Raw genomic sequence first — 22,053 nt, 5'->3', positions numbered from 1 at the left:
CAAAAGAATATGTCGTTCGTTTGATGAGAAATAAAAAAGAATGTCAAAAATTCGAGTGGTTGAAAAGCTGAATCAGCTACTTCCAAAGTAACAGAAAGAAAAACCTAGAGTAGGAGGTCAAAGTTGAGAAGAGGATTTCTCACTTCTTTCTCTCATTTGAAACCGTGCATGAAACTTTCATTTTGCAAGGTTCTTAAGTGATAATTCTTTTAGGAAGTGTAAAACGGAATGATCAATATCGGCCTTGACGAATCTTGATTCTGATCCACATATATTGTCTAAGGGTAAAATCCTCATAACTACTGATTAAAAAAAAAAAAAATTCCCATATTTTAGAACCTTGATCCAGGATCCAAATATTTTTCGCTCCATAGACTTGTAAGCTTTCCTAATTTGGGACCGCTAGACTGTCGTAAGTTGTAACAGAAGCAACTAAATAAAGGATATTATTTCGTCTCCAGTTTCCATGAAAGTTTCAATCTAATATCCTAATAAGTAGGAATACCTATCGTTTAAATCAATGTGGCTGCATAGAAAGCAAACTCAACTCATCAATTTCATTTGATCCCAATCGAACGATTCAGAAGCTCTATAAACTTGGATATAGTCCTTCTTTGAATCATATTATAATTCTTCAATTTTCTTTTTCCAGCCTTTATTTCTTAAAATGGGTATTTGAATTCTTACCCATCTGTAATTCTTCTTTTGGTTTACTAGTGGCTCCAGCTATCATACTAATCAGGAGTCTAATTTTTTTCCCCCTTTTAAAGGCCATCAATGATGAAGGAAGAACAAAGAAAATAAAGTGAAGTAAAGGCTACTGGAGTCTTCTGGAATCGGGAGAGAATAGATTCAGAATCACAGAGACCAAGAATCTTGTATGTTCATCTTTTTTATCCCCTTATTCTCTCTTCTTTCTTTCTCAGGATAAGCTTTTCCTTCCCTTATGGTGAAAGGTTCACCCACTATTACTTTTCCCATCTCTTCACTCTCCTCTTATATTGTTTTAGTGTGGAGGCTGGAGGAAGGAGAAAAGGGCAGGGTGGGGTTGTTGAGTTCCCCGGATAAAGGAATCCATTACCCACAAATAAGGCCATGGATGATCCATGCTTGTGGGTAATGGGTTTCTTGAGTTGAACTATCTAATTTTATGAATTGGGTTCTTTGATCTAGATTATACTCAATAGGATATCTTCACATTTTGATGCAATATATGAGCAGCAGGATTCCATTTTGGAGTGATGATAGTGTGTACATCACAATGCCACTAAAGAATTTCTTGGGAACTCTGATGCATGATCTCATCTCCTTCCTAGAGTAAGATGGCTGCTTAATGGGAGTTGCTGATGATTTTTCCATTGTTTGTAGGAGTTATCAGAGGGGACCAACTATGACTGCTCTTGGTGGAAATGGTACTCCATCCAAGATTGAGGTATATGACTTTAAGTTCTTAAGTTTCTAATTTATTTTATGTTTCTTAAGGAATTTGATATTACTAATACTGTTTTGCTTTGGTTTTTAGGGAAGAAGTATGGCATTGTTTCTATGTTGGGTCCTTGGATATGGGAGCCTTATGTCTTGGAACAGTATGTTGACAATCGGAGATTATTATATGGAGTTGTTTCCGGTATATATTCGTCCCCTCACTGTAATTTCTTCATGGTATAAGCATTCAGATGCATGCCTGATCCAATGGTCAAATTTTTGCCATTCTGGTTCTTCATATGACCTAATATGGCTTGCATGATTTCTCTATTTGTCTTTGATCACTTCAGGGGATTTAACTATTACTATCATAAAAGAAAAGAAAAATTTACATGAACTGTAACTAACCAAGGGTGTCAATGGTCTAGAGGATCATGTAATAATTTGGGTTGCAATGTTAAAAAACCAACCTTTAACTCTGAAAGAATCTCCAATCAAACAAGACCCAAATAAGTAGGTCCTCAATTGTGTTTTGTGGTTTTAGTACCTCTGGTTTAACTCATTCCCCAAGAAATCCAAGATTAATATTGAAGGATCAATGTCACGAATAATATTCGAGTCCTATTGGGTTTGTGACCATCTAAACATAAAGAGAATCATTTACAAAGACCTATTTATGCTATTTAAGGTCTACTATAAATTGTACTTATCCCCTATTGAACATCAAAACAGTTGAGGATGGATAGTTTTGTGAGTTGATCGTTCAGTTATTGCTCAAGTACCCAGGAATGTTGGTTCATATAGCTTACAGGGCATACTTAATCTAAAATTATGTGGTTGTAAGTTCCTTAGTTGTTTTGTATCTAACAAACTTTTGACCTTCTGCTTTTCTTTCTATGTGCAGACATACCATCCTGCAAGGGTACTCACATTGGTTTACCAACCTTTTGCATTTACAACAGTTTCAATACTTGCATACAATGAGGCCAGGATCGATACAAGAAAACGAAACTTGTTTGGATATATCCTTTTCTTCATTGCTTCGTTTATGGTTCTAGTTGTAAGTACTCCCACCATAGTGTTGAATTCCAAGATCTTGTTTTGATAATTCCTATTGATCACTCTTACCCCCTTTCATTCTTCTAGGCCCTCTAATTCTTCCTTCTTTTTTTTTGATTTTGTTATAGGTGAATCTAGCTACATCTGGGAAGGGGGGAATTGGACCTTTTGTTGGCATATGTGTACTTAGTGCTTGCTTCGGAATTGCAGATGCTTTTGTTCAGGGTGGAATGGTTGGGGATCTCTCTTTAATGGCGCCCGAGATGGTCCAAGTAGGGAGTTTGCATATTTCATTTTTCGTAATTTAATTTAAAAAAAAATTTAGTAATGTATTGAGTTTAAAAATTTTAGTAATATATTGAATCATATTGCTAGATGTTGAATCTTCTATTATTGTGAATCATGCAGTCTTTCTTTGCTGGTCTGGCTGCATCAGGGGCTCTAACCTCTATTTTGAGGCTAATTACAAAAGCTGCCTACGATAAATATAAAGATGGTTTTCGCAAAGGAGCTAGTATGTACCTTATCTCTTTTTCTTGGAGTTAAAATAGTTTGATTAGAATCATAACATATATATCAAGGTTAACAAGAATAAATTCAATCAATAGATCCCAGACAAGGTATAATATTTGAGCACTAATGACTTATGAAACAATAGTTTTGAGTATTTTGAATGGGTGTACTAACTTTCCCTTCAGTTTTCTATACTAAATTAGCATTGATCTTTGATCACAGAATGATAAATAGTGAATGATACATATGACTGACGGTGACTCTAGTGATTAAGTTCTCCTAATACAATATTCTGGTTTCATTCTTTGTCGCATCTGAAGTGAGAACCTCCTCCTATATCTGAACTTTATGAAAGACAATTAATGATATTTTTGCATTACCATTTTACTGCAGTTCTTTTCTTTGCCATCACTTCATTTTCCGAGCTGGTATGTGTTCTTGTATATGCATTCATCTTTCCCAAACTGTCAATTGTGAAGTATTATCGTTCAAAGGCAGCTTCAGAAGGATCGAAAACTGTTGCATCTGACCTTGCTGTTGCTGGCATTACAATATCAAGCCAAGTATGTCCCCTTTTTCATTTAATGTTTATAGGACATAATAATTTCACGAGTTGCCAATTTGCTAATATAATTTTTGGAATTCTGACAGGATGAAGAAGATCCAAAACGATCCGAGCGTCTGTCAAAAAAAGAATTAATTTTCCAGAACATAGATTATTTAATTTCCCTCTATCTCATTTATGTGTTGACACTGTCAATTTTCCCTGGATTCTTATCTGAAGATAGTGGCACTCATAGCTTGGGTTCATGGTAACTGCTTGAATATTTGTTTATTTATTTATTTTCAGTCTTTTTCTAAGGTGATCTTATTCTTATTGCTCAATGACAGTAACTGTAGATATATACATGCTCAACTCCCAAATCCGGCATTGTGGTTAAGATATTGGCAATTTAAACATGTTACATTGTAGGCCAAAGAGAAACTATTTCTCTTATTGTGCATAGGCTTTCTTTATTTTTCTATGTACCCCATTGATTGCGTATGGTCTTTCAGGTATGTAGTTGTTCTAATTGCAATGTATAATGTCTGGGATCTGGTTGGAAGATATGTTCCTCTCATAAAAGGCCTGATGATGGAGTCACGAAAGGGCTTAATGATCTCCACTCTTTGTCGTTTTTTATTTATTCCGGCATTCTACTTCACAGCTAAATATGGAGATCAAGGTTGGATGCTTATGTTGACATCCCTTTTGGGATTGTCCAATGGTTACTTCACTGTATGTATCATGACTGCAGCACCCAAAGGTTACAAGGTTGGTTACTTTATGTATAACCTTGACAATTATCACCTTCCAAAGCAATCTCTCCCCCCCGGCCTCCGAGAATAAGTAAGGCCCCGTTAGCTTGGACTGAGATGGGGATAAGGAGTAAGGATTGAAGCCCCCCTTAGCACTGGCAGCACTGAACAGGGGTTAGCTCTGTAAATGTGTAGAGCCAAGTGTAGTGTGGTGTAGTAGTAGGCATTTCTAGGCTCCTTCCCGGCTAGTGGATCGCTCCAGTGCTTTGGGTACTACGGACCCTCTGCCATCCATTGCAGCAGAGCCATTTCATGAGAGGGGGGAGGGGGGAGGGGGGAGTGGGGAGGGGGCGGGCGCTAAGCGCAGTTCTTTGAATGAAAAAAACAGTTTAAATGACTCTTAACTTGTATAGATACTAATGAGAATTTGATTTTGTAGGGACCGGAACAAAATGCCTTGGGGAATTTGCTTGTAGTATCTCTTCTTGGAGGCTTATTTTCAGGGGTAGTCCTCGACTGGATGTGGCTCATAGGCAAAAAATGGTGAGGTGATACAGATATTTTTTAAACCATGAATTGAAGCATCTTCTCTCGAAGGAGAAGTTTTTCTTCCATCAAAATTAGGAGTGATTCATCAATACATGACAATGAAATGAAAGCTTGTAAGATGTAAATGGCTGCAGCGAATGTTCCAGTCATGTTCTATGTACATGAATAATGTGCAGACAATGGCATTTCCACACCAATGGCTGTGTTTTACCTTCCTTGTTATCATTTCACTGTTGAATGTATTTGAATGGTTCAATTCAGGTATTGGAAAGATCAATTGATGGTCACTACTTTGATTTCCTATTCATCTACAGTTCAAAACCATACCAAATCATCAAAGTCTAACTACCCTATGATTGTAAAATATTTGGGAGGTTATAGGCTCATAGGCCATGAAACCTGATAGGCGACATAAGAGATCTTTGAAGGTGGCAGGGAATGACCAGTGGACTCAATACCTTGGTCGTATACAATAACAACATATAAAATCTTATCCCAACTTAATGGGGTCAGTTACATGGATATTACAAGCAAGGACGAGCGTAAGAATCAATGCAAAAAGATTGATGGATATGATTAATTATAGTAAGTGCGAGTGTCAACTTAACATACCATTACCAATCAGTCATATACTTAGAACAACAGACTATAATAAGGTGTCGATTGTCTATTTGATATATTATATAGATCAATCAAGCCACAGCGTCTTACTTGTATTACGTCCGAATATGAACTCTTTAACGCCATTGCTATGAAGCAGCTAAGCTATTTGCAATGACTTGATTCTACCAAGTTATTAGTCCACACACACAAAAGTGAAGGAATGCCTTATTGGGTGCTTAAAACTCAAAACCTTTACATAATATAGCCTATTTCCATGTAAGAGAGAAACCCTTAACGTCAAGAATAAGAAATCAAGGAAATCATAAAAATGCTAACCTCATGGAGCATATGGGGTCTTATGCTAAAGTTGAGTTTTTATCTTTTATAAGTTTTTTTTCTCATCCAAATTTTAAGATCTTAAGTAAATGTATGTATTTTTTTTTTTTTTTTTTTGGAATTTCCATTGGGAAGGGTTTACTATGTACACCTATTACAATTTACAATTGATAGTCATGATACAAATCTAGACTATGAGGGAGTGCGCAATAGTGATCGGAAGTGTGTTTGATTCTTCTTACCTCTTTGGGGCCACTCACACGGGGTGTTTAATACTATTTATTGCTTTCACTAAAAATTGAATGGTTCTCATCCAACCCTAATATGACCCTAGTGGGACCCTAGTGAGACCCTATTTGCAGTTGTGGGGGTAATATGGGCCCGTGGACTAGCCAAACTGAAGGCCTTGATACCCATCGTTAGCAAAAAGAAGAGTGCACAATAGTGATCGGAGTACTTTAAACATACATTAGGCAAATATGGAAATAAATGTAGATATAAGTAAGACATTTGATTTAAATAAGGCTATATATAATTAGATATCCAACCCTAAAAGTTGCCACGTCATTGTTTTATTTGGCACAATGAGATGGTCCACCTTAATAAGCCTATCGTCAATCTAGGGCTTGCCTTGGTGGTTGGCAGTTCTCCCATAGTAGAGGGACTTGATCATGAGACATCTAGTCACATAACTATTAGTATGGTCCTTTCCTTGACCCCATTGTGTCCCTTGTGTGGCTCCTAGTGACAATAACTAGTTAAGGGAGGGAATTGGTGCTGATATCGGTCACTAGACTCACCAATGATATCGATCAATTGTATTGAGTTGGATTGGATCAGATGCTTTTGCCCTCGAATGATTTTGATACATTTGTTTTTTACTATTTTTCCCTCTTTGGCTTTTATACCACTGATTTAATATTAGGCTTTATCAATATTGGCCTATAGTCGATCCAATCTCAATACCTAAATACATGTCTGCTCGAGATTCTTGATTTTTTTCTTTTGAGAAAAGAACGAACGCTATCCAATCTTATGTTCCTATGTCCAGACTCCAAACATGAGTGGTGAAATGACCAACCCCCCACCACCCACCCAAACTATTGGATGCAAGGGCACCTGTCCCATTGGCCCCATGCTAGCACAAGGGCCACACGACTATAATATTTTTGAATAAAATCCAGAATCTCTTTCATGTCTTTTTCTCCTGCGAGGTTGCTCAAAGAATCTGGGCTTCTGGTCCTCTTGGTTTTCAACCATCTAGCCTTCCCTTTTCATCTGTTGATCGACTAATTATGTATCTTTATAATTCCAGCAACCTGACTCTGTCTGAATTAACCTCTTTCTTTATTGTACTAATTACTACGTACTATTTCTTATGGATGCATAGAAACAAGGTTACTTTAGGGATTGCCTCTCTTTCACCTTGCACGGTCATCCAACAAGTGCACCATTGGACATCAACATTTCAGCACCTATCAAAAAATCGACCAATGAAACAGCCATCGAATTTCCCACAGTTTCCACAGTTTACCCCCATAGGACACCCTCCTAATACTATTTTTATAACATCTGTTACCGATACGTCTTTAAACATTTCTGGTTGGGCACTATCAGTTTTCTCTCATTCCGATTGCTTACTCTCTCTTGCTGATTTTGTCATGACAGGAGATGGTACTGATGTTGCGGCAATGGGACTTCTAATCGGGCTCCAGAAATTTCAACTCAAAGAAGATGTTTTCTACATAATTTTAACAAACTTATCTAAACTCTCCAGCCTAATCTCTGTTGATAATTTTATGAAGTGGCATTGGCATACTTTTGGTAGGTGGCTGACCATGGACAATCTTTTTTCTAAAACCCAATGTCTTGTTAGTGACTCCCCATGTATCAGGCTTTTGAAAACTTGGGCGTACAAAGTGCTGAAATGTAAGTGTCGATATGTACATTTTATCTAAAGTAATGGCTTTTTCTTGAAAATAAAAATAAAATAAAAATAAAAATAAAAAAGTAAATAAATAAAAACCAGACTACTTTTGATACAAAGAAAGGACTTTGCAAATTATCTTCAATTGCTTCCATGGATTTAGTTATCGGTATCCATCGATATTGATACGATACCAATTTTTCGGTCACTTTTTTCTTTACCTTTCACAGAAAAAAATATTTTTTTACTATTTTACCCAAGGATTAAAGTATCGGTATCGATTGCCGTATCGGTCGGCCAAAATTAAGATACGTATCGGAGAGTATCGTATCGTATCGAAGATACACTAAGATACGCTAAAGATACACACATAAATGGATATGAAATATTTTTTTAAACACTTTTGCATAAAGAGTTTGTTAAAAAAAAACTATTGATAACATGTATTATGCATAAACACTAAATTGAGGGTATCGTACTAAGAATTCAAGGTTTGTAGTTGTCCCATAAATGTAAAATCCTTATTCTCAACTTTGATTTCCACTTTAGTTAGAGAGAAATATGACTGATAGCAACTTTGGAACAAAAACCCTTCAAAAAATCGTGTTTTTTTTCTGAAAAATTACCCATCTTGGCCATTATATGACCGATACATACCGATCGATACATACCGATACTCACCGATACGTATTGATACTCAACGATATGTACCGATATATATTGATACTCACCGATACGTGCCAATATATACCGATACGTACCGATCGATACATACCGATACTCACCGATATGTACCAATACATACCAAAACGTACATTTTACCTCAATTTTATAATTTTCATAGTCGTATCGAGGCATATCGTATCATGTCGATGTCTATTGGTGGTGTATTGATGCATATCGGTATGTATTGTAGGATATATATCGATACAAAAGGATTTTAAAAATTTCATGTATCGTATCGATTGGCTAAATTTAAGATACGTATCGAAGGGTATCGTATCGGTATCGAAGATACTTAAAATCATGATTTTACCCCTAGACTAATACTGAAAACTGATCCGGATTCCGGATAGGTTAGGTATCAGATATCAGTCTCAGCAGATATGGCTGATCCGATACCAATACTTGGAACATGAGGTAAAAAACACCACTAAAAGCAGGAATCTGTTCTGGTATCCGCCTCCATCTAGTTTTAAAACCATGGAAGAAAGCAGTACTGGGTCAGGAAAACTCCCCAGTAATCTCACCAGTGACCAGACCAGGGGCTCTGCTCAGATTATTAACTCAAGTTTCTGAATCTAATGCGTTAATTGTAGTAGGATTAGTAGCTTCTTAATTTGTTAGAAACATGTAATGAGTCCAATGTTCCAACAACTCAAGGTTCTGGCCTCCTGAGTTTTAATTTTTCTTTCATAAATTCAAGGTTCTCTCGCCTTCTGGGTTTCAATTTTTCTTTGTTACTAAATAGATTCCAGTCCAACAGAGTACAATTAATACAATGGAAATCAAATATGAAAATAACCACTCCCTAAAACAAAAGAATTAAGCTAAAGTTGTAATCTTTTTTCTCATGTAATTCTCATTTATATCGACAAACCAATATAGAAAGGATTCTCTTTTTCTTTTTGACATTTAATGGACACTTACCTTTCGCCATAAATTAAGATCAAAGATAGAAAAGGAAACTGCAAAAAGGTGAGTCGGTAGTTGATAATTTTAATTACAAAACAGGGGAGATGGGATTCAAATTAATTCCTCACTGGTCACTCAATGTCTTCTTCCCATTATTACTCTCTTCTTATCCTGTGCAGTAACAGTAATTTCAGTATTGATAGCCTATCTTTCCTTTCTGTTACACTTTTCTTCTGGCTTGCTAGTGGCGGGTTTTTCAAATCTTTCCTTTCTGTAACTCTTCTTCTAGCTTGCTAGTTTCTCCAGCTATCATAAGGGAATCACTGCAACCAATTACATCTTCCAAGCTTCCATTTTTTTTTTTTTTTGGGTGAACTCCAAACTTCCATCTCATTGTCTTGTAGTGAAGAATCACTCCATTTTAGAGAAAACAGACTTCCTTCTTTGAGAGAAGATGATCCAATTCGTGGCTTAAAAATGCATATCATCTCACCAACTTTTGCCTATGAGCCTCATCCAATCCAGCATTACCCCTGCAAATATGCCTCCAAGAAAAAAGAATACAAGCAAATTTCCCAAAGCATTTTGTTCTGTTCACCACAAAACAAGAATTTCACAAGTTTCTATACAAGGTAAGAGTCGTTTAAACCTTTTTTCTCTCTTTTCTTCTACTTGCGATTATTGTGAAGCCCATATGAACCTGGATTCCTGAAGAGAAGGAAGAAAGATCAGAGGAGGAAGGAAGAGCAAGGCTATAAATTCAACGAGACCATCTCATACAAACTCAGTCTAGCTAGGAATCTTTTGGGATTGGGAGATAAGAGATTCAGAATCAAGTCGAGGCCAGAACTCTCTTATGTTCATCCTTTCTCCTCTTTTTCTCTCTTACTTTCTAATGGCAAGATTTTCCTTCACTTACAGTGAAGGGTTCACCCACAAATCTACCACAACTTTAGACTAGGGTGGGGTTGTTGAGTTTCCCGATAGAGTATTGAAGATTATCTGCATTGAGTTTATTTTAATCTGTATTATTTATTGAAGCAGTTCTTCCCCTTCTTTTACGATTGCAGTTCATGTGCATGGTTTGAGTTCCTAATGTTGTTGAATTGTCTCTGTGCTCAAATATCTGCATCATTTGAGATTTTCTTTTGGCTACGTCTGGTTGCAATGGGATTTTAAATGGAAGTGAAGCAAGATTTTCATACTTAAAAAAGAAATATATCTGTAATCATTACCCATATGACTTCAACATTAACTTCAAATCATTCCATATTTGGTTATAGAATTTCACTTTACTTTGCATCCATAACCCTTTGCTATAATATGTAAAATATATCATTACTAAATATGGTTAAAAAAATTAAATAATTTATACAATCACATGGGGTAATGATTATAAATATTTCTTTTTTAAGTATGAAAATTTCACTTCCCTTCCCTTTAATTCCCCTTACAACCAAACATAGCCTTACGGAATTTGGGTATGAATTTTTTCTGCAGGTCTCATTTAATCAAATATTTTTTCTTGGAAAAATTTTCTTTTGCAGTATAGGTATCATAGGGTTCTGATTTAGATTAGTGATGACGTGTAGTTCTTTCATAATAGCAAAGGCATATGCCATGGTTCCATGGCCTTATTTGTGGGCAATGGGTTCCTTGAGTTGAACTCTTTAATTTTATGAATTGGGTTCTTTGATCTAGATTATACTCAATAAGATATCTTTACATTTGGATGCATTACATGTGCAGTAGTCTTCCGTTTTGTAGTGATGATAGTCTGTAGTTTCCTATCAGCTTCATCACCTTGACAGTAAAGAATATAATTTTTACTCTGTTTTATTGGGAACCCTGATGCATGGTCTCATCTCCTTTCTAGAGTAAGATGGCTGCTTTGTCGGAGTTACCGAAGTTTTATAGTATTAAGTGAGATAATGTAGATTTTGCATTGTTTGTAGGAGCTTTCAAAGGGGACCAACCATGGCTACACCTGGTGGAAATGATGCTCCATCCAAGATTGAGGTATATGAGTTTTAAATTTCTAGTTTATTAATTGTATGCTCTCTGAAGGAATTTGATATTTCTAATACCAATTTGCTCTGATTTTTAGGGAAGAGATGCTGCATTGGTACTATGTTGGATTCTTAGATATGGAAGCCTTATGTCCTGGAACATTATGCTGAAAATAGGAGATTATTATATGGAATTGCTTCTGGTACGTAATTGTCCCCCTCACTGTAATCTTTTCATAGTATATATGTTTTGGGAACATGTATGATCCCATGAGTCATTTCTTTGCCATTCTAGTTCTTCATATGACCTAAAATGGCTTGTATGACTTCTCTCATATAGAAAAGATAAATTTACATGAACTGTGACTAACCAAGTGTGTCAGTGGTCTGGAGAATCATGTAATACTTTTGGGTTGGAAAGTTAGAAACCAATCCTTAACTCTAAAAGAATCTCCAATCAAGTCTGATCCAATTAAGTAGATCTGAACTCTGTTTTGTGCTTTAGTACCTCTTGTTTAACTCATTCCCCACTAAATCCAAAATGAAAATACTGAAAGATGCCGCGAATAATATTCAAGTCCTGTTGGATATGTGACCATCGAAAAGAGATATCAATGCACAAAGTCTTGTTTCTGTTATTTAAGGTTTGCTACTTAATTGTGCTTATGCCCTATTGAACAAAAAAACAGACGTCAATGGGTTGTTTTGTCAGTGGATTATTCAGTTAATGCTCAAGTACACAGGAAGGAGGAGAAAATGTTGGTTCATTTAGCTTGCTGCACATACTTATTCTGAATTTGGGTGGTTGTTTGTTCCTTGGTGGTTGTGTATCTAACAAAATTTTGGCCTTCTGCATTTTTTTGTATGTGCAGACATACCACCCTTCAAGGGTACTCACTCTAGTGTATTGCGTTTATAACCATTTCAATACTTTGCATACAATGAAGTAAAGAACAATACAAGAAAATGGAACTTATTTGGATGTGTAAGATCAAACACCAAGAAACACGAATAATAAAGAGACAATAGATTCGTACGACACAGAAATTTAACGAGGTTTACACACCAGGGTGGTGTGCTACATCCTCAGGCAAAGAAGAAGATGATTCACTATGCAGAAGAGAAATTACACCCTAGCAGCGGCGAGGAAAAACTCGCCCTGAAACCCTAGCTGCGTGAAAACCCTAGAATATAATGACTTTCTCAACAAGCAACAATACATTATATATACTCCAAAAACGTGGGTCGACCCCAACCCCTCTGCTTCCATCACAGATCTCAGAATAATTCCCATTCGGGTCGCCACCAAAATATGTCGGATCGGGTCAATCTTCAAAACGGTTCAAGAATTCGAGACAAACTTAACAGTATGCTTTTCCACTTCATTTTCTTGTGGAAGAGTACATTTGGTGCTGAAGCTATATGTCTTTGATCACAGAATGATAAATAGTGAATGATACATAATACTGACAGTGGCTCTGGTGATTAAGTTCTCCTAATACAACAGTCTAGTGTCATTCTTTGTCAAATCTAAAGTGAAAACCTTCTCCTATGTCTGAACTTTATGAAAGTTGATTAATGAATGTTTTTACATTACCATTTACTGCAGTTCTTTTCTTTGCTATCACATCATTTTCCGAACTGCTATGTGTTCTTTATGCATTCGCCTTTCCGAAACTGTCAACTGTGAAGTATTATCATTCAAAGGCAGCCTTAGAAGGATCAAAAACTGTTGCGGCTGACCTTTCTTCTGGTGGCATTCAAACAATACCAAGCCAAGTATATCCCCTCCTTCATTTAATGTTTATAGGACAAAATAATTTCACGAGATTGTCAATCCGCTGATATAATCTTGGAATTTTGACAAGATGAAGGAAGATCCAAAACTACTAGAGCGTCTGACAAACAAAGAATTAATTTTCAGAACATAGATTATGCAACTGACCTCTTTCTAAAATATGTGCTGACACAGTCAATTTTCCCGGGATTCTTATCTTAAGATAATGGCTATCATAGCTTGGTTTCATGGTAACTGCTTGAATATTTGTTTATTTATTTATTTTCAGTCTTTTTTTAAGGTGATGTTATTCTTATTGCTCTCTGACAATACCTGTAGATATATAAACTCAACCCCCAAATCCGGCATTGTGGTTAAGATACAATATCTTAACCACTGATCCACAAGTATAAAGCAATTTAAACATGCTATATGGTAGACCAAACTGAAACTATTTCTCTTATTATGCATAGGATTTCTTTATTTTTCCATGCAACTCATTGATTGCTTATGGTCTTTCAGGTATGTAGTTGTTCTAATTGCAATGTATAATGTGTAGGATCTGGTTGGAAGATATGTCCCCCTCATAAAAGGCCTAATGATAAAGTCACGAAAGGGCTTATTGATCTCGATTATTTCTCGTATCTTATTTATTCCGGCATTCAACTTCACAACCAAATATGGAGGTCACGGTTGGATGCTCATGTTGACATCCCTTTTGGGATTGTCCAATGGTTACCTCACTGTTTGTTTCATGACTGCAACACCCAAAGGTTACAAGGTTGGTTACTCTGTATAACCTTGACAATTATCATGTCCAAAAACAATCTGTTTAAGAAGAAAAGAGAAAAAAATTCAAATGACTCTTAACTTGTATAGAAACTTATGAGGTTTTTGTTTTGTAGGGACTGGAACAAAATTCCTTGGGGAATTTGCTTGTATTATTTCTTCTTGGAGACATATTTGCAGAGGTAATGCTGGGTTAGATGTGGCTCATAGGCAACATTTGGCGAGATGATACGCATTTTTAAATCACGAATTGGAGCATCTTCTGTCAAAAAGGAAGTCTGTTTTGTTTATAATTAGGAGTGATTTATCACACGACAATGAAATGGAAGCTTGGAAGATGTAATTAGCTGCAGTGCCTCCTGGACAGCATACTTGATTGAAACTGGATTCTACAGTCATGTTCCATGTACATGAATAATGTGAAGACAATGGCATTTCCACACCAACGGCTGGGTTTCACTTTACTTGTCATCATTTTACTGTATAATATATTTGAATTCTTCCATTTATCAAAGTGGAAAGATCAACTTTGAAGGTGGCAGGGAATGACCAGTGGATTCAGTAACTTGGTTGAACAAGAACCCATAGTTCCATATAGCCTACTTCTATGTGAGAGAGATTACATGTTGGTTCTAACAAAGAAGGCTTATCCAAGCTACATGAATCTAGTCTTGCCATTATACTCTTATCCTTGCCAGGGCCATATCCCATTTAATTATGAGCCATTGCCTAAACTGTAATTTGTCCACTGCTTAATATACATGGTTTAAACATCTCTTCTTAAGCTCTGCTGCTAGTATATGTAGATGTTTGATTCAGATTAGTTGGATAAAGTCCATCTATAAAACTGAAAGAAGGGATTGCCTTTTCTGTGAGGGAGAGGAAAAAAGGGGAGGCTCAAATCAAGCAAAAGAATTTTCTGGTGGTTTGTCCTGTTTTTCATCTGCAATTAGGAAACCCATTAATACATTTTGAGCTCTCGCAAATCTCAATCACTTCTTATTTTGGGGGGTTGGGTTGGTTTGGTAATAGAGCGAAGGATTTCCAAGATTAAAGACTTTACCCAGAGATTTCTGAAATCTGTCTTCTTGGTTTCTCATGTAAAGGATTACATAAATGAGGGATAAAAAATTTCAAGTGACTTTGAAGAATCTGATCTCGCATCAGTTCTCAATTCAAGGTAACTCTACTGAACAGATTTTTGACCGTTCAAGAAGTCACAGTGGTTCGGATGTGCAGGTGAACAGAGCCCTTTTCCCGACTTCCTTCTGCAGTAATCAGCACGTGAGATGCTTATCTAAGATAGCTTCAGATGCTTAAGAACGTATTCATTTCTCTAAGGAGATGGAGACATAGCAAGTACGCAATTTATACTTATTAATTTATTAATATATCTACTAATGTGGCCCTTCCCGTCGGGACTCCTAATCATTTAAAGGATATCTTCCATCAGCACCTGAAGAGCGGAAACAGTAGACTCCGTTGACCTCCTTCGTAGCATTCTGGGCATTGCTCCGTTCTTCAGTTAATCAAGATCAGAGACCGAGAGAGGATCGAAGATCTTATGTGATCCAAGCATCTCACATCACCAATTTTTTCCAGAGAGGTTAGTTTCTGCATTCTTTGCTCTCTAATAGATTGTTTTTACCCTCCCAATTTCCCCCTTTCTCTGAATGATGATATCCTTTCTGTTTCTTGTTAATTTATGCATCATTTATAGTTGAAGACTTAAAAGTAGTTCTTAGTTTCTGGAGAAACCCAGCTTCTACTTTGTGTTAAGTCAACTATTTACAGGGATGGTTTTGAAACAGAGTTTCTCTTTCTTTCTGTTACTCTTCTATTCTCTATCAGTTAATTTATTTGTTTTTTCCCATCCCCCTAAAAAAAGAAATAACTTCATCTGTTCACTCAAAAGTCTTTCTTTTAAAGGATGGTGAATATCATTCAGAGAAGTAACTTCATCTTTTAATTCAAAATTGGTAATTTGTTTGCTTTGTTTGTAGAATACTTGAAAATGCATTTTGTGATGTCCAAATAACTGTTGTAATTCATTTCTAATATGAATTTTGCTTGTCATGGAGATTAATAATGCATAGCACTTAATGGGGCATATACCGTGCATTACTAGTGATTTATCAGCCAATTTGGCATTTGATTTATGTGACCTGAAGGAAATGAATTTGCAAAGCTTTGTTGCATCATATTCAGGTTTGTATGCCAAAAAGCTTGATGCATTTACTAAATGGTAGTTTACAATGATAGATTTTTATTGGGAGAAAGAACGCTACCTGGTCACGTGGCCACTGCATCAGTTCCTGGGCCAGTGGGAGTGCATGCACAAGCATCCAACTAGGGGGCAGAAGTGTCTTTTTGAAGTGTCCTGTGTCTAGGCATTATGAACGCAATTGGGTAGCATTCTTTTCCCTATTGTTATTTTATGAAATGGACTTCTAGATCTAGGGTTTTTTAGTTAAGATTTCTAGATCTAGGTTGTACCGTTGTAGCCTAATGGTATGTTGTAGCAGGGCCCTCTGATTCTGATATATGGCCTATGAATATGAGACTTCTACCTAAGATTTGTGGCGGGATGTGGCTAGTTACAAAGGTGCCCTTATTAACATGAAATGAAGTATCTAATCATATGAATTTTCCATTCTAATTTTACTCCATATTCCAATGCAATATCCTCTTCCCCTTTCTAAACTGAGGAAGCTGCTTCATAAGAGTTGCCTAAGACTTCTAGTCGAAAAGTTGGCTAAGACTTCTAGTATTATGCATCTAACTTTGATCTGTGCATTGCTTCTGGGTGTGTTTGAAGTTGAACAGTAATGATGGCAACCGATGGAGATGAGGCTCCACTTAAACTTGAGGTTTGTGATTTAAAAAACTTAGTTGTTTGAGAAAAAAGTTGCTTTATGCTGGTAGATGAACTTTTTGGACATGGAGTGTTGCATGGTAATGAATTCTTTGAATCAATTTCTGATACCCATTTTCTTTCATCATTAGGGCAAGCATACTGCAGTGCTAGTGTGCTGGATTCTTGGTAATGGATGCCTTTTCGCATACAATAGTATGATGACGATAGTGGATTACTACACCAAGTTGTTCCCGGTATTTGGTCCTTTTCAGCTTCTGATTCTTTGTTTATGATTTATGCCATGGAATTGTCTACTTGACTGATTATATGGTTGTGGCTTTGTACTAGATGTAAACGATGCACTGTTAGTCTTTGTGCACTTTCAGGGCTCCTAATCCTAGCTCTTCTAATACTGAGACTCCATGAACTAGCAGCTGGGTTACGTTGTAGTGCTGGTTCATTTAAACCAAGGTGGGAATGAAGCACATAGGATCAGGTCAGATGGGATGAGGCTGGGAATAGCCAACCTGAATATAAATTGGTTTTAGATTAAGCAATCTTAACGTAAGAAAAATACACATGTTAGCCCCTCTCTTTGCTGATCCATCTTTTTTCTGTCAATGTTGAAAACCAGCTTAACTTTGATCAAGAATCATCCAATCTGATCCCGAACCCAGCTCCAACTGGTTCTGATTTCTCAGCCAGAAACCTGGAGGGAAGCAGAGTTTTTTTTTTTTTTTTTTTTTTTTTTTTTGGGGGGGCGGGGTGTGAGGGATTGCTGTGAACTGATTGGCTTCCTGGGTCAAGAATCACCATCAAAGTCTAAAGCTGCTGGCATCCAGTGTCATCTTTATTTATTTCTTCCTGATTGGGTGCCTAATGATAGTTCAATGGCTCAGTCAACCTAAGATATCCTTAATGGTTCTCGTTTATCAATGATGTGAGTCTCCCTAGATAGAAACCTCCAACAAGAACACATCCTCCAATTCAATATATTCCTATTTTGTGGGTTAGGAGGACCTGGAAAATGTTGTGTTTGCCATATTTCAAGTGTATTTTATTATAGGTTCTATATCCAAGGAAGCCATAGAAAGTGGATGTGTATAAGAAATCATGTTCTTCAAACTCTATCTTACTGTATTTCCAACCAACAGCCAAATACTAGGTTGTGCTCCCCTCCCCAACAAAAAAAGGGTGAGACGTGGAGGGAGGGGGTGGGGAGGGGGTTGATGGTCAGCTTGTTTTGCTTTGTTAATGATCCCCACACAATTTCACCTGTTTTCTTAAATGAATCTGTTGGCGTCTTCATTATAAGCCAGTGTCTCAGTCACCATAGGTGATAGATGACATTTCTATCAATGAGAGTTTCACAGGAAGGAAGATATTCCTCCCACTGTAAAAATGAACGTATTAAAATCCCAATGTACTGAATAAGTCCGACATCTAAGAAACCCGTTGATCAACTGAACAATACTAGAAACCATTTGATGTAATTCCATCATAATCGCACTTCAATATATGAACTCGTAAACATATAGAAGATACCTAAAATGTAAATACCCATTTTTGCTATCTTGGCTCTACTACTAAATGGCTTTTTAGTTTGACCAGTATAGAGAAAGAGTTGGTGAGCAATTTTCTCAATCCACTAGTCCCTAGCAACTAATTGAATATAGGAAGATGGGGTAAAATGGTAAAGTGACTTTAGGGCATAACTACCATTTGCAATATTTTCTTAAAGTATGCATTGTTTCTCCCTAACTCATTTAACAAAGTTGCCACCTTGGTTTCTTGCTTTTCCTATGCAGCACTACCACCCTGCAAGGGTACTTATCCTTGTGTATCAGCCTTTTGCTCTTGGAACACTGACCCTACTAGCATACAATGAGGCAAAGATCAATACTCGAAGAAGGAACTTAACTGGATATATCCTTTTTTTCATAAGTTCTCTATTGGTTATAGTTGTAAGTATGTGTGTACCTATGTTTTATTTTTATCATCCAAGATATTCTAAAATTCTACCAGTTAGATTTGGTAATTCACATTTAATGCATTTCATCATTGCTTAGAGCACATCATATTTTTTTCCATTCTGTGATAGTTGGATTTAGCCACATCAGGAAAAGGAGGACTATGGACTTATATTGGTATCTGTGCCGTCATGGGAGCCTTTGGGGTTGCTGATGCTCATGTCCAGGGTGGAATGCTTGGGGACCTCTCCTTCATGCATCCTGAACTCATCCAAGTATGGAGGTTACCAGTTTAATGATCTGCAATAAATCTTACCTAAGTTTATCACAACATATTGTCAGAATTGCAAATGTTTTTGTAAATCCTGCAGTCTTTTCTTGCTGGTATGGCTGCATCAGGGGCTCTAACCTCCGCCCTGAGATTGATCACAAAAGCAGCATTCGAGAGTTCTACGAATGGTCTCCGGAAGGGTGCTTGTACGTAACATATCTCTTAATCATAACTTCATTGCCCTAGAGTGGTTGAACTAATTCATATTGAGATTACAATAAATTTATAAAGGACTTGGTGTCTATTTTCATTGAAGAGTATGAGTTTGGGAACTTTGTTAAGGAAGTTAGTTACCATGTTTCAGAATTCTTCATTCAGGAATCTAATTTCATTGTTATGGTTATTGGGTATTCATAGAAGATGCTTAGGCTTATTTGGTGTACCCAATGTTACTTTGTATACTTTTTAATGCATTGATCTGAAGAAAACTAGTATATTTACATATCTCACGGATATATGTGTTTGAAACACTACCTTTTAAATTTATTATTACTAATGAATATTTTGTTACTCCCTCTGCAGTGTTATTCTTTTCCATTTCATCACTTTTTGAGCTGCTATGTGTTATTCTCTATGCATTCGTCTTCCCCAAATTACCGATAGTAAAGTACTATCGTTCAAAGGCAGCATCTGAAGGGTCAAAAACAGTTTCAGCTGACCTTGCTGCTGGTGGAATTCACATAAAAACAGGTGAAGGAATATATTCCAGTTCTCTATCAACTGACATACAACATACGCAACTTTTGGAATCTCTGCACGCTGCAGAAGACTCTGAAGTATTGGATCGTCTGAGCAACAAACAGTTGCTTTTTAAGAACATAGATTATGCAATTGACATCTTTCTGATATACGTAGTGACACTGTCAATCTTCCCTGGGTTTTTATCTGAAGATACTGGATCTCATAGCCTGGGTTCATGGTAAGTCCCCCCTTACAAACTTTTTGTTCTCGGGATTAGTCCACTGATTATTTATTTATCTATCTCACTGATTTTTCAACAATTAAATACTAGGAATCGCATTTAGTTATCAGAAGTCCCAAAAAGATAAAATGGTCTCCATATTAATTTTTGTTATTTCTTATTATGGACATTCATTATTATATCTTGAATACAGAGCAGCTACTGTGATGCCATTCGATGAAATAAGTTTCTTGATTTACTGAATAACTTTGATATCCTTTAAGCACCCTTCTTAAGTTATACTTCATTTGAGAAGCTTGATGTTAAGCTTCCCATTATTTCTAAAACTTCTGATATGCTCAACAGGTTGACAGCTTAAGAAAGCAATTGCTTCACAAAGGGGGTTTCCCTAGGCAAAATATCCAACTTCTTATTGACAAGAATGATCTCCTGAGCCCCTTCTCTCCCCACCCCCACCCACCCCCCCCCACAAAAAAAAATAAATTAAATATATAAAATGCAACTTATGTGTGGTATCTGGTTGTTTTTCAGGTATCCACTTGTTCTGATTGCTTTGTATAATGTCTGGGATCTGGTAGGAAGATACATTCCCCTCATAAAAATCCTAAAATTGGAGTCTAGAGAAGGCCTAATGATTGCAACTCTTTCTCGTTTCTTACTCATCCCTGCGTTCTACTTCGTTGCCAAATATGGAGATGAAGGATGGATGATGATGCTGACATCCTTCCTGGGATTAACCAATGGTTACCTGACTGTCTGTGTCCTCACTGCTGCACCCAAAGGCTACAAGGTTGGTTAGTTTACTTGGATTATCATCCTAAGTTCTGAAGTGCTCCATTGGATGGTTTTTTTTTCTTTTCTTGTTTTATCTTACTGAAATTTCTAAGATTTCTATTTTGTAGGGCCCAGAGCAAAATGCCTTGGGAAATTTGCTTGTATTGTGCCTTCTTGGAGGTATATTTTTAGGTATACTGCTTGATTGGTTGTGGCTGATAGGCAAAGGCTGGTGAGATTAGCTTCTAAACAAATCATTATAGCAACTTTTGAAGATGGCAAGTCTTTGTTCCTACATTGTGCAAGAAATACAAATACTTCCACTTGGCTTTTGGGGGAGAAGAATGAGCAACAGCACTGTTTGATTAGAAAATGAAAATCTAGTTGCATATAAGGTCTTCATTTTATTATTCAAATTGTTGAAAAATAATTGTATGCTTCACTATACGAATGACTATTGTACTAAAAAACACAAGGGGAGCTTACATAAGAACAACAAATTAAAGTGAGAAGAGGGAAAAAAAGACAATGCACGCAATTTAGAGTGGTTAGGCAATCTTTCCTATATACTACCGACCATCAAGTCGCACTCACACACTTGGCTTACTACAATTGTGGTTTATTTTCCCCAATCACGACACACTCTTTTAAGTGTTTCAGCCAACAACAATAACAACAAATGAGTCCCAACTTAATGAGGTTGACTACACTCAAGTGTCTCGGCTAACACTCAAACCTTATAACAATAGATACCCCACTACAACTATTTAAAGAGTGATTTGAGTCTAACCACTCAAGATACAAAGCCTCTAAAATGCAAGATTTACAGAGATAAAATCTCAAACAAAAAACCCCAAGAAAGGTAAAATATCAAGTGGAAAAACAGATCTATGATTATCAAAACAAGATATGTAAATTAAAGCACAAGGGGCGATTCTAAAAAACCTTTTAGAACATGAATAAAAGATGAAATTGTTGGTGTACAATGTCTTATATTCCGTCACAGTTTAATCCAGGGAATACTGGTGTGGGCGCCTCGACAAGACGTAGGTAGAATCTCATCCCACTAAGGACGTAGGTAATCTTGTCAAACCTCGTAAACCCGTGTGTTATTTTTTCTAGTTTTTCTATTATCTTCTGCATCGTTTGAGGGTTAAGTTTCTACAGAAACGATGCCCCAGATTCTCATTAAAAACAAAAAGTCCCAAAGTCCTATATCTATAGGTCAAGCAATCCCTTTTGAAAAACTAACCCTTGAAACTCAAAAGGCTCATGAAA

At 36.6% G+C, this 22,053-nt stretch overlaps 3 protein-coding genes across 4 annotated transcripts; all 3 read left to right on the top strand.

Annotated features, from left to right (window-relative positions):
- The first annotated feature begins 731 nt into the window (after positions 1-731).
- On the top strand, positions 732-5,146 carry LOC122093334 (equilibrative nucleotide transporter 3-like). 2 transcript variants are annotated; one of them, XM_042663644.1, is made up of 10 exons: positions 732-878; positions 1,369-1,432; positions 1,523-1,627; positions 2,330-2,485; positions 2,613-2,756; positions 2,893-2,998; positions 3,391-3,560; positions 3,649-3,809; positions 4,054-4,312; positions 4,736-5,146. In XM_042663644.1, the coding sequence occupies exons 2-10, from the start codon at positions 1,391-1,393 to the stop codon at positions 4,841-4,843; spliced, it is 1,251 nt and encodes a 416-aa protein (XP_042519578.1). In that variant the 5' UTR covers positions 732-878; positions 1,369-1,390; the 3' UTR covers positions 4,844-5,146. The 2 variants fall into 2 exon arrangements, with proteins under 2 accessions (XP_042519578.1, XP_042519579.1); XM_042663645.1 differs by having other exon boundaries at positions 868-956.
- Positions 5,147-9,513: 4,367 nt separating this feature from the next.
- Positions 9,514-14,849, top strand: LOC122093333 (equilibrative nucleotide transporter 3-like). The gene is made up of 5 exons (XM_042663643.1): positions 9,514-9,978; positions 11,302-11,365; positions 11,454-11,558; positions 13,692-13,913; positions 14,038-14,849. Exons 1-5 carry the CDS (start codon positions 9,824-9,826, stop codon positions 14,116-14,118), a joined length of 627 nt encoding a protein of 208 aa, XP_042519577.1. The 5' UTR covers positions 9,514-9,823; the 3' UTR covers positions 14,119-14,849.
- A 470-nt stretch (positions 14,850-15,319) lies between these two features.
- On the top strand, positions 15,320-21,120 carry LOC122093332 (equilibrative nucleotide transporter 3-like). The gene is made up of 9 exons (XM_042663642.1): positions 15,320-15,527; positions 16,740-16,791; positions 16,928-17,032; positions 18,587-18,742; positions 18,880-19,023; positions 19,120-19,225; positions 19,602-19,998; positions 20,533-20,791; positions 20,904-21,120. Exons 2-9 carry the CDS (start codon positions 16,750-16,752, stop codon positions 21,009-21,011), a joined length of 1,317 nt encoding a protein of 438 aa, XP_042519576.1. The 5' UTR covers positions 15,320-15,527; positions 16,740-16,749; the 3' UTR covers positions 21,012-21,120.
- Positions 21,121-22,053: the final 933 nt, after the last annotated feature.

Source organism: Macadamia integrifolia, chromosome 11 (assembly GCF_013358625.1).
Source record: "Macadamia integrifolia cultivar HAES 741 chromosome 11, SCU_Mint_v3, whole genome shotgun sequence".
Classification (NCBI taxonomy): domain Eukaryota; kingdom Viridiplantae; phylum Streptophyta; class Magnoliopsida; order Proteales; family Proteaceae; genus Macadamia; species Macadamia integrifolia.
The sequence above is the reverse complement of the archived record's forward strand: the minus strand, read 5'-3'. Positions and strand labels throughout refer to the sequence as shown.

Excerpts from the sequence above, each read along its gene's own strand:
- LOC122093334 (XM_042663644.1), top strand. The coding sequence starts at position 1,391 with ATGACTGCTCTTGGTGGAAATGGTACTCCATCCAAGATTGAG. Across the intron at positions 2,757-2,892 it reads TGGCGCCCGAGATGGTCCAA|TCTTTCTTTGCTGGTCTGGC; the intron begins GTAGGGAGTTTG and ends TGAATCATGCAG. Across the intron at positions 3,810-4,053 it reads ACTCATAGCTTGGGTTCATG|GTATGTAGTTGTTCTAATTG; the intron begins GTAACTGCTTGA and ends ATGGTCTTTCAG.
- LOC122093333 (XM_042663643.1), top strand. The coding sequence starts at position 9,824 with ATGCATATCATCTCACCAACTTTTGCCTATGAGCCTCATCCAATCCAG. Across the intron at positions 11,366-11,453 it reads ATGCTCCATCCAAGATTGAG|GGAAGAGATGCTGCATTGGT; the intron begins GTATATGAGTTT and ends TCTGATTTTTAG. Across the intron at positions 13,914-14,037 it reads CAACACCCAAAGGTTACAAG|GGACTGGAACAAAATTCCTT; the intron begins GTTGGTTACTCT and ends TTTGTTTTGTAG.
- LOC122093332 (XM_042663642.1), top strand. The coding sequence starts at position 16,750 with ATGATGGCAACCGATGGAGATGAGGCTCCACTTAAACTTGAG. Across the intron at positions 17,033-18,586 it reads ACTACACCAAGTTGTTCCCG|CACTACCACCCTGCAAGGGT; the intron begins GTATTTGGTCCT and ends TTTCCTATGCAG. Across the intron at positions 18,743-18,879 it reads GTTCTCTATTGGTTATAGTT|TTGGATTTAGCCACATCAGG; the intron begins GTAAGTATGTGT and ends ATTCTGTGATAG.